This window comes from Orcinus orca, chromosome 7 (assembly GCF_937001465.1).
Source record: "Orcinus orca chromosome 7, mOrcOrc1.1, whole genome shotgun sequence".
NCBI lineage: Eukaryota > Metazoa > Chordata > Mammalia > Artiodactyla > Delphinidae > Orcinus > Orcinus orca.
The window spans coordinates 102,269,703-102,281,679 of NC_064565.1; the positions used below are offsets into that span (position 1 = coordinate 102,269,703).

At 48.6% G+C, this 11,977-nt stretch overlaps 1 protein-coding gene across 1 annotated transcript; it reads right to left on the bottom strand.

Moving 5' to 3' along the window:
* Window positions 1–4,026: 4,026 nt before the first annotated feature.
* Window positions 4,027–9,436, bottom strand: RESP18 (regulated endocrine specific protein 18). Its single transcript, XM_004262685.2, has 6 exons — window positions 9,164–9,436; window positions 7,403–7,507; window positions 6,222–6,354; window positions 5,953–5,992; window positions 5,742–5,831; window positions 4,027–4,179 (listed from the first exon to the last, which is right to left on the bottom strand). The coding sequence occupies exons 1-6, from the start codon at window positions 9,267–9,269 to the stop codon at window positions 4,129–4,131; spliced, it is 525 nt and encodes a 174-aa protein (XP_004262733.1). The 5' UTR covers window positions 9,270–9,436; the 3' UTR covers window positions 4,027–4,128.
* Window positions 9,437–11,977: the final 2,541 nt, after the last annotated feature.

The following is an 11,977-nucleotide window of genomic DNA, read 5'->3' on the forward strand; positions in this document are numbered from 1 at the left end:
TTGTTATTGATTTCTAGTTTAATTCCATTGTGGTCTAAGAATGTATTCTGTATGATTTCTAGTCTTTTAAATTTGTTAAGGTGTGTTTTATGGTGGTCTATCTTGATGAATGTTCCATGTGAGCTTGAGAAGAATGTGCACTGTGCTGTTGTTGGGTGGTATATTCTAAATGTCAATTAGATCAAATAGAATGATTGTTCTGCTCAGGTCATCTGTATCTTTACTGAACTTCTGCTTGCTTGATTTATCAATTTCTGACAGAGAAGTGTTGAAGTCTCCAATTATACAAGTGAATTTTTCTGTTTTTCCTTTCAGTTCTATCAGTTTTTGCCTCATGTATTTTGACTTGTTTGATTCTTTTAAAAAATCTTCCATATTACTTTCTGTGGTTTCTAGATCCTTGTCAAAAGTTACACTTTGGCTTTGATATGCTTGAACATAGTAAAGCACAGTTGTTTTGCTTTGCAATCATTGGATCACTATGGGTCTGTTTCTGTTATCTATTGTAGAGACTATAGTATTTGAAAAATTTTTTGTAGAAATAATTTAAGGTCTTAGAGGATTTTCATTTACTTCTGCAGGTGCCTAAAAGCACTAGCAATCTGATATAACCTTAATACAATTACAAGGACATGCTGCGATCTGAGCAAGGGTAGATTGACTTCCATTTTCCCCTTATTTCTAGAGTTAGCTTCTTGGTCCCAGACCAAAACAGAGAGCAGTTTACTCGAATTCTTCCTTTCACAGGCCTGGACATTGACATCTACTACTCTAGCTGCATAGGCTGTCTAAATCAGCTTTTTGTCTGCTTCTTAAAATGGAGAATTTCCCCAGTCCAAAGCAACTGTGAGCATTGGGTTTACCACCTCTGGATTCTGCTCCTTTCCTGGATCTTGACCTGAGTCAGTTACTCCTCACTCTTTCGCTAGCTCTTTGACACTTTTTTTTTTTTTTTTTTTTTTTTTTTTTGCGGCACGCGGGCCTCTCACTGTTGTGGCCTCTCCCGTTGCTGAGCACAGGCTCCGGACGCGCAGGCTCAGCGGCCATGGCTCACGGGCCCAGCTGCTCCGCGGCATGTGGGATCTTCCCGGACCGGGGCACGAACCCGTGTCCACTGCATCGGCAGGCAGACTCTCAACCACTGCGCCACCAGGGAAGCCCTCCTTGACGCTTTTAAGAAGATTTTGGATACTTTTCCATCTAGCTTTTAAGGTATATTAGACACCATTTATTGTCCCATTTTGCATCCTCTTGGGTTACCTTTTAATTCTAGCCATTACTGCAGCCACCAGCTAGATGCAGGTGTAATCTGATACCACCTGCCTTACCTGCACTGCAGATCTTTTGTTTTTGGCCTGGGTCCTCTCTGCTACCACAGCATTAGATATCCTTGGGACTCTGCTCAGACATTCTCATGCATGAAAAACCTGGATATATGAGGAAATTAACATCTTGTAGTGCAACCCTTTATCCAGTGGGGGATGGGCCCATAGGATAAATACTTTCCTTTTCTCTGTCTCAGAGGACAGTTCTGAGGTGCATTGTACATGATGCCTAAGAGAGTCCCCACAAGAACTTACCTCAGTTGCATATAACTCCTTAATGCACCCTTCAATAGCTTTCCAAGCCCTCTGTTTCACCCTTCCCATTCTCTCACTCCTCATCTTGAAATTTAATCCCAATCTACATGACCCCCATGCAAGCCCTTACTTCAGGCTTTGATTTTGGGAGGAATCAGACTAAGACAAGCTGTCTTCAGCAGGCAGAGATAGTATGAATTACGTAGTGCACAATTACCAGAAACAGAAGTTGAGAAAAAAAAAATTAGATCTAGGAGATATTGCAGCATACTTAATATATTGATGAAAATAATCAGGCATGCAGGGGAAAAGAAATGATGTAGGAGAGAATTGCTGTTGTGATGTCCTTGAATAGGCTTTTGACTTTAACCTTTAAGAGTACATCCAGGGACTTCCCTGGTGGCACAGTGGTTAAGAATCCACCTGCCAATTCAGGGGACACGGGTTCGATCCATGGTCCGGGAAGATCCCACATGTAGTGGAACAACTAAGCCCGTGTGCCACAACTACTGAGCCTGTGCTCTAGAGCCCACGAGCCACAACCACTGAGCCCACATGCCACAACTACAGAAGCCTGCATGCCTAGAGCCCATGTTCCACAACAAGAGAAGCCACTGCAATGAGAAGCCTGCACACCACAATGAAGAGTAGCCCCCAGTCACCGCAACTAGAGAAAGCCCGCACACAGCAACGAAGTACCAATGCAGCCAAAAAAAAAAAAAAAAAAGAGTACATCCGTTTTCCTTCCCCAACCAACGCTCCAGATGTCCCTGCTCCATGCGCAGCATCATGATTCACTAAGGCAAAACAGCTCTAACAAAAACAAAACTCACCTGTATTAGTTCCCTAGGGCTGCTGTAACAAAGTACCACAAACTGGGGAACTTAAACAATAGAAATGTATTGTCTCACAGTTCTGGAGGCTAGAAGTCTAAAATCAGTGTGTTATAAGGGTTTGTTCCTTCTTGGGCTAGAAGGAGCTGTTCCAGGCCTCTCTCTTTGGCTTGTTGGTGGCCGTCTTCTCCTTGTATCTCTTCACGTCATCTCCCCTCTATGCATGTCTGTCTCCAAATTTCCCCTTTTTATAAGGATACTAGTCATACTGGATTAGGGCCCACCCGAATGACCTCATCTTAAATTGACTAATTATATCTGTTAACACTCCTATTTCCAAATAAGGTCATGTTCTGAGGTCCAGGAGATTAGGACTTCAACTTATGAATTTTGGGGGGGACAGGATTCAACCCCTAACACTTGCCAAGGCCTATTAATTCATCCTTCAAGATACCCCTCTTATATGTCCTCTTTCACTCAAGTTCAGGTCCTCGTGTGGCACACTGCACTATTTCGACAGTCTTTCTAGAATGTTGCCACTTTTCTCCTACTCCCTAACGCATCCTCTACAGGAATGTGAGATTGTTCTTCCTAAGCTCAGCTTTCATTGTGTCACTCCCTCGCTCAACAGACCTTCAATGGCTTCCCATTTTCTATCAAATAATACGATCCAAATCATATACTCTGCCCCTCTATGATAAGAACTAAACTTACCTTCGTTTTAAAATGCTCATCTTCTTCTCTCTATTTTCTGTCTTGGAAAGAAAGAGGGAATGAATGAGGGGGAAATGTGGGTGAGTAGCAGGGGTTGCCCAATTTAATGAGAACTAGGTACAAATGAATATGACTGGTCTAGTGTTGGGTTTGGGTCCATTCCTGAACACAACGAATAGAGGGGGAGAGGGCAAAAACAGCAACATGACCAAGAATCGGGGTCATCAAGAACTAGTCACTTAATTTCTCTGGGTTGCTTAAATGGATGAGATGTGTGGCCAAGTCCCAGTTCTTTAGAGAAACTAAATTTTGATATCTGCCCACGTGCTTACACCTCTGATGTATGAGAGTGTGAGTATGAGAGTACCGTGGGAAGTAGAAAGCTTTGCAAATAGGACATTCTGGTATCTGGCTGAGCTGAGCACGAGTGATCAGATGACTCCCTCCCTTGTAAGGTTTTACGCTACCAGGAGCAAACTGGCAAGAGTCAGCAAAACATTTAATGTGTGTACACTTTGACTACAGCACTTCTATGTTGATTCTTGAGCGCACAAAGAGTGAGAGAGCCCTGGCAGGGGCTGTAATAGTGGAGGTGGGAGACCCTCATACAACAGCAGGGTCCAGGCCTGTCTGACATGGAAGGATGGGCAACTAGATCACACAGCATAGCTGGATGTGTGTAAAGAAGGCTGCCATTCCAGCTGTGGTCCCATCCTCGCTTTCCTCACTTCAGGAATGGTCACTGGAAAGAAAACAAGACAGAAGCAGCCTCCGGCAGCAGTGAGGGGCTGTGCTCTCCTCACCGCAACCCTTGTTCTGGTCCCACCTCTCTCACTTTGAAGGCTGTGGCCAGGTCCAAACCCGATCCATCCTGCCTCAGGGCAAGTCACAGAGAGTTTGCATCAAAGTCACTTTAATGATCCAGATTTCGGTCATCCTGGAACTTCCCCTCCAGAGGGCAATGGGGAGGGCACTGGGGCAAAGCAGCTTTGCACTAGGTCTCAATCAGCGACAAGGTGGTGGCCCACAGTGGGGGGCGACTCAAAGAAGCCCTAAAACCAGAAATAAAGGATTGGAACCGGTATGTGGAGAGGTGGCCCTTCCCTCACCTACTCTCCCGCAAATGCTTCAATAACACCCTGATTTGAGTCAGCTCACAGTGACTCAACCCGTCGACTGAGTGCCTGTCCCCTTTGCTCCCACACAGAATTCATAGAGTTCTCATCCGCTGATTTGCCCTTGGGCTCAGGCTGGAGAAGAACGGCAGCACCTTGTTTGCTTTCATGAAGGCGTGGCAGCAACCGGTCTCTCACAGGTGGGTCTGTCACTTAGCTCTGAGTGTGTGGACCCAGTGACCAACCTAAGCTTAGGAAGCTCAGCTGCCATCTTATGGGAGTAGGAACTGGTTTCCTAGGAGAGTGTGAGAGGCTAGAAGCCCCCAGAGGTGCAGGCTGCCCCTGGATGGAGCACACGGCTAGCTGGAGGTGCCGGCTCCGCTGCCACCACCCCAGTCCAAGCCACTTCAGTCTCCCCTGGACCAGGATGATTGGCTCTTTACAGGACTCTCTGTTTTCACTCTCGCTTTTCTCACAATCCATCCCTGATACCGTTAGAGTGAGCTTTCAAAATCCTATCACATTATTACATCCCCATCCTTAAAATTTCCTAGTAAACTTGCCACTACCCTTGGAATAAAATCCAAACTTTCACCATGACCTGTGAGCCCCTGTGTGGTCGACCCCGAGCCTACATCTCCAACCTAATCTTCTACCACTGACTTTCCCTCAGTCTTGCTATGGTATCCTTCTGTCAGGGCATTTGTCATTGCGGTGCTCTCTTCCTGGGAGGCCCTTCCTTCATATCTTCCACTGGCTGCCACCTTCTTGTAATTTAGGTCTTAGTTCAGAAAAGGACTTTTGTCAATATGGAGGAGTCTGATGTTTGGGGCAGCACAACCCACACCGCAGTCCCTGAGAGGAAGGGCAGGGACTGTGTATGGGGAAAGGGCTGGGAATCAGAAGACCTGGGTCCAGTCTTAGCTCTGCCATGAACTTGCTATGCAGCCTTGAGTAAGTTGCTTGACCAGCCTGGGCCCCAATGTCTCATCTATAGATAGATGGGAGCGCTAAATGGGTGTTTTCCATCTGGATTCCGAAGAGTTCAAGCATCCTAGGTAGATAACTCCGAGTCTTGCCCAGTTGACTTACCCAGGCCACAGAGTAGAGCAAGGTGGGGAAGAGGTGAATGTGAGGGCCTCTGGGCTACGTCTCCCATTCATCCAAAGGAGCTTTGCTATCACTTGCTATATACAAGGGAGTACATGGAGGAAAGGAGAACTTTTTACTTAACATTGAAAACTCTGCAGTTTTCTATGCCTTTGGAAATTCAGTGCCTGTGAATGATCCTATAGATCATTTCACCCTTAGAGACTCCCAGCACCTGCATCACGCCCCCCAGCCTTTCATATCGATGCCCACAAGTAGTCTGAGAGAGACAGGAAAATGCAGCTTCTGTGTTCACACACCAATACCCATTTCCCTCCTTCACACCTGCCTCCCTCATTTAAACATGTCCTTGGTGATTCCAACTTCCCTAGAAAAAGTGAGCCCCTCACCTTGACAGGGTTGGTCACCTCTCGTTTCAGGGCCTTCGAAACCACTTTGGAGGTAAAGCACTGATCGCTGTTCACCTTGACCACTGGGGCCTGTGAGGAGGGAAGCCAGGAGTCAAGAAGGAGGCAGAAAAGGGTGACAGAGCCCCAGAGGGAAAGAGATGGGACCCAAAGTCAGGGCTTTAAAAGTCTTGAGAAGACACATGAGTCTCACCTTGGGGAATAGGAGTCGAAGTTTCTTCCCTTGCTTGCTCCTACAAGAGATGGGGATGAGAAATGGGACCTAGGCTTGCTAGCACCTCCCTCGTCTCCCTTTGCAGGTGTCACTAGTGGTTCATGGAACTGTTTCCTGCAGATCCCAGACAGGACTTCTGATCATTCTCAGAGTGCTCCTGGCGGCTCTTACCTGCAGTTTTAATACCCATTCCCTCCCTTTTCTCTCTGTCCACTAGACATCATGGACTGACCATAGGCTTCACGTACCTCACCCCGGTGGTTTTGGTGGGAAAGGCTTCTTGCCTCATCCTCACACATGGATCCTGGGGGTGGAGTTTGCCAATGTGCCCCATCTTCTGTGTCATCACATCCTGGGTCATGTCATCCTTCCAGAACAAACCTGCAGGTTGAAAGGAGGTGGTGAATTAATACCTGGGATGCTCTGACTGGCCCACTCCAGAGACCAGAGTGAGGTCAACACTCCCCTTCTCCCTCAAGTAGCCAAAGGATCACAGTTTGTGGAGAGAATGAAATGAGATGGCATATAAAATTTGCTTAGTACAGTGCCTGGCATATAATAAACATTCAGTTAGGATTAGGACTATACTCTTTTTGCTGACTCATTTGATGCTATTGTGAAAATTAAATGAGATTAGGGATGTACAGAGTGCTGAGAAAACTCTAAGGCAGTGATTCCCAAACTTTAGAGTACATCAGAATCTCCTGCAAGGCTTGTTAAAACACAGATGGCTGTTCCTCCCTCCTAGAGCTTCTGATTCAGGAGGTCTGGGGTGAAGGTCATGAATTAGCATTTCCAGCAAGTCTCCTGGTGATGCTGATGCTACTGGTCTGGGGATGCACTTTGAGAACCACTATTCTAAGGCATTTTACACATACTAGACATCAGTAGTGGTAGTAGTAACATGAACTCAAGCCAGATTTCCTATCTGACTCTTCTCCCATTCATGAAACTCTGCTCTAAGGAAGGGTCAGCCATCTGTCTTCAAGGGAGTCCCCACTCCCTTTCCTTCCTCTCTTCTTTTTGTCATACAATTCGCTCTGCTTCCTACTCAGAGGCTTAGGGGTGTGTGTGTGTGTGTGTGTGTGTGTGTATTCTCCTGGCTGAGAACTTAAGGATTCCTGGCTCTGGAAAAACTCAGATAGTGCCTGGAGTTGGGGCTAGTCCCAAGGAGTTAGATGCTGACCTCTTCCAGGGGCTTCTTCTAGAAGCCTCTGCTGGGCCCTTCCAGGGTGTTCAAGGGCAAACAGCCTGCCCTTCTACCTCCATCCCCATTTTGGTCTCTCCCAACTCTCCATGAGGTAAGCATGACAGGAAAGTGTCAAGTAGAGACATTTGGGGCTGAAAGCCTGTTCTCAGATCAAAAAGCCCCTCACTATACCCCTGTATCTGACCAAGCCTCAGCCTCTCTTCTCCAGCTCTTACTCACCTTGGGGCATAATCTGCTGGAGTACAACTTGCAACTGCTGGAAGACTGGGGTGGTAAATCCTTGGAGGGTCCAGAGGTGCCCCACTCCCACTTGGCCCTGACCATCTAAGGGCAAAATAGTGGTGTGAGAAAGGAGCTTGACCAGAAGCCTTCCAAATCCCAGCTGAAGGAAAGCAGCTTCCTTCCACTATCACCCCTGGGTTCAGTGGTCTCTGTCCCCCTCACCAGACCCCCATCTCCTTTCAAGTCCTCCTTTTCATTTTTTCCTTCCCCCGTCACCACCTGCCCTGTTCCTCAGCCCCTGCACCTCATTCACCTTTGGTACCAACTTCCAGGTAAGAGCCAAGCTCCACAGGCAGCCTGTGGAGGGTGAGGTAAGAAGAGACTCAGAAAGCTACACACATAGAATGGATAATCAGGTGAACAGGTAGGGCATGGGGAGCAGGTGAACTGCATTCAGGGAAGGCTTTGAAGCCTGGAGGGGATTGGAGAGGACGCCTGGAATCCTTCGAGGAAGAAAATATTGGTATGTATAGGGTTTGAGTGTCTGGATCCTTGTCCTGAAAGCCACAGTTTGCCCGACTGTGCAAAGGGGAAGGACGGGGATGGAGATAATTCCTAATGCTATGCACACTTGCCTCATTCCAGGTAAATGGGGTAGGGTTGGAGTCTGGGATGTTTGTTTGTTTGTTTGTTTGTTTGTTTTCCTATAGTGGAACTACCATGAGTCATCATGAAAAGGGAATTCTCTTCCCCAGTCAAATGGATCCTAATATCATTTTCCTGGCTTTAGGAAGGAGCAGAACCTAATATTGAGAAGGAAAATAGCTTCTGGAAGGAGAGAGCTTCTCTGAGGCAGCGCTTCCAGAACTGATAGAAAAGTGGTGACCCAGACACCCTCAGCCAGACCCACAGGGCACCTGGCGCTGTCCGTGGTGCTGAGCGGTGGCCAAAGCCTGGCATGGAGGCGGCTCTGGGCAGTAAAGAGAGCGAGTCGTCCCCACAAGTCTTGCCGGTCCTCTCCCGCCCCACGCGTCCCGCTCCCCGCCCCCAGGTCTCCTTCTACAGTTTTTCGCGAGTCCTCTGCATTGGCCTCTAAACCCAAGAATCGGGCGAGGAGAGTTGGCATCAGGCTAGGAGTCTGCGCCGTCTGCCCCAAGCGCAGGGCGCTGGAATCCTCGAGTCTGCGCAGTCGGTCTCTGGCTGCTCACACGTGTCAGCGATGGTCTACCCGGTTGGCGCAGAGTGAAGGGGAAGGAAGAGGATGGATCCTTTCCCCCTCCATCCTTTTTTACCCCATCCTAGCCTTCCCGTTCTTACCGGAAATTGGATCGCAAACACCAGGCTCTAGGGGCTTATAAAGAAGGCTTGGGTCATCCCTGGCCTAGCCTTCTCTCCGGAGCCCGATACCCGCGGCCCCTGCTCCTACTGTGCAGAGATCCTGGTCCCCTGACTATCCCTCAGCCATGGGCATCTCTTCCCTGGCCCCTCAGCGCGGGCCGCCCAGGCCGGTTCTACTTCCCGCTGGCCCCGTGTGTTTCAGTCCTTCTCCCGAATCCCCAATCTTCCCGAGTCCGCTTCTCTTAAGTCCGCACCCCATACACCGAGCCCCACGCCAGGCCTGCGCCTCTTTCTGCGCATTTTTCTCTTCTCACCCCCCAGATTCCTTTCCTCCTAAGTTCCTAACCTTGAGGCCCCCGGACCCACTTCTCTCAGAATCGCTCTCTGGCCCTGCCCGCACGCCCCAGGTGTCCTCCTGACCGTGATCACTAACGTCGCGGCCGCTCCCTGGGCGGCTCTTCAGCAGCAGGAAGCAGAGGAGCCGCCAGAGCCCCCGGAAGCCCCCAGGCCACAGCGGGCGCCGCATCCTCCCGGGCTTGGTGCGCTGGCTCCCCACCAAATCGCAGATGAGGTAGAGACAGCTGCTGGAGGGACTGAGCGGGGCTGTCCCTTCCCACCCGCTGGCGAGACTGGATCTGCACAAAGCTCCCTTGGCAGCGGGACCAATGGCCGGCGGGCCCTGCCCCCTGCGGACGCCTACCCAACCCTCACTTCCCTACCTCCCCACAGGCCACCCCACCTTACTCCCAGGAGCCCACTCCTTTTTTACATAAACCAGGTCCCGAGGACTACCGCCTCTACTCCCAATCCCAAGGCTGGAAAAACGGATTGCATGTAAAATGTGGGTGCGAATTGTACCTGCCTCATAGGTTTGTTGCGAGGATTAAATATGAACAGCGACTGGATAGTCGGCACTCAATGAATCTAGTCTATTTTTATTATCCTGCTGCTTACTTCACCCTTACCCGCCTTAAAACCTTCAGCAGTCACGGGTTTGACCTGCTGAGTACATGCACATCCATGACTCCTCCACATCCACTGCCATCGCCCAGGTTCAAATCACTGTATTCTTTCTTTCTTTCTTTCTTTCTTTCTTTTTTTTTTTGCGGTACGCGGGCCTCTCACTGTTGTGGCTTCTCCCTTTGCGGAGCACAGGCTCCGGACGCGCAGGCTCAGCGGCCATGGCTCACGGGTCCAGCCACTCCGCGGCATGTGGGATCTTCCCGGACGGTGTCCTCCCGTGTCCCCTGCATCGGCAGGCGGACTCTCAACCACTGCACCACCAGGGAAGCCCTACCAAGGCCTTTTAATTTTGGGAGTCCTGAACCCCAAACTTGGTGTCCCAAACACTGTGGAAGCTACAAAAAAAATCCCTGTTCAGATATTTGACTTTTCCACTAGGTTCCTTAAAATCTCGCCCTGCACTTGTGCCATTTAGAAGGTATCTAAGGATGTGAGGGGAATTAGCATGTGGATTTTGGGTTCCCCTCTCTGTAGCTCACTCATTTCCCAGAGTTCTTGCTCAATTTCTACCTGCTCTGGCATTCCTGTACTCCAACCACTACTTCCTTGGCCATTCAGACTTCCACTCTCTGCCTTTCATGCCTATTTCCCCATGTGCTACAGGAAACTGTGAAGTGTCATTAGGGGAAAAGCCTGTTAAATGTGGAACTCATTGGTTGCGGGGGGAGGTTTTCCCTTTTTTCAAGGATTATATTCCCTCTAGTTTTTCTTGCTTGGCTGGTCTCCATGTTTTCATACAATCACTTTTATATTTTGTCTAGAGTAGATACGTTCAATGTTAATGGGAGGGTCTGACACAAGCTATTTTATCATGCCAGGAACTGGTTGTCAATGATTTGTGTTGTACATAATATTCAAAAATTGTTTACAGAAATAATTTAGGCCTAGGAGCAAATGAGTGTGAGCCTGCTTTGAGAAGTACAATGCTACAAGAAAAAGGGACATATTGGTCTTTGGGTGGCTTGAACAGAGGTGGGTGTGCTTCTTTCTCCCTTTTAAGATTTCAGACTACCAGAGAAATAGCTATCAAAATGATCAATTATGTGTGCATCGATACTGCACCTCTTTTCCCTATTCATTGGAGGGGACCCTAATGTTGAGAGTAATATCCTCAGAAGACCAAGCAGTTTATCAGGGCTATTGGACTTGGAGTTCAAGGGGAGGAATTTCCTTTCCCAAGGGAAAAAAGACCACCATAAAGTGTGGCAGGTGGTGGGGGGAGGGGAAGCGGATGAGGAAAACTGACACTTCAGCTGTGGTCCTACCCTGCCCTGCATTCATGTCATGAATGATGTCTGGAAAGAGAAAGGGATCAGAAACCAGGCTTCCAGCTGCATTACATCCCCACCCCAAATGTCCTCTCTGTTCTGATCCTATATATTTTACTGCAGAGGCTCTGCCTGGAGCCCACCTGTCCTACCACCGGACAAGCCCACAGAAAGGGTTTTGACAAAAACCCGCTTAATAAATTCAGAAGCAGGTTGTCCAAGAACTGCTCTTGTAGATGGCATTGCGGGGGGTGGAGGATAGGAATGTTTCAACCAGCTGCAAATTTTGCTCAGAGAAGAAAACAGTTCAAAGAAGCCCTAACATGGTAGGAAACAAGGGATTTTGAATTTGTGTATATATGTGCTAGATTATTCCCCCTCTAAAATGTAAACTCCCCCTCCCCCAATAAGTAACAGGCTCTAATAACAGCCTTGATCTGGGCAAGTCCTGAGGCACAGTGACTTAGCAACTGCCCCACAGCTGGCCTCACCTTGGCTCCTGTGTTTGATCTTCTCTCCAGCCCCTGATTTTCCCTTAGATTTAGAGCCAGTCAAGGACCTTAACCTGGAGAAGAATGGCAGATTCTTGTCTGCAGACTTTACACCATGGTAACCAGTTCTTATCGTGGGGCTCTGTCACTCAGTGCTGATGTGTCACCCTAGCAACTGATCTGGGCAAAGGAAGCACAGTTGCCATGGTGAGAGGAGTCGGAAGCTGTTCCCTCGGTGAGTATGCAGGTCTGGATTCTCCTTGAACCTCAAGCTCCTCTGGGTAGAGTTCTTGGCCAGCTGGAGGTGCTCAGCCTTCTGCAGTTGCTCAGCCGAAGCCACCACAGTGTCCCTTGGACCAAAACAATACTTCCTAACAGATCTCTCTGTTCCACTCTTGCCCTCTATCAGTACATTCTCTGACAGTGCTAAGGTGGTCTTTTAAATTTTTAAA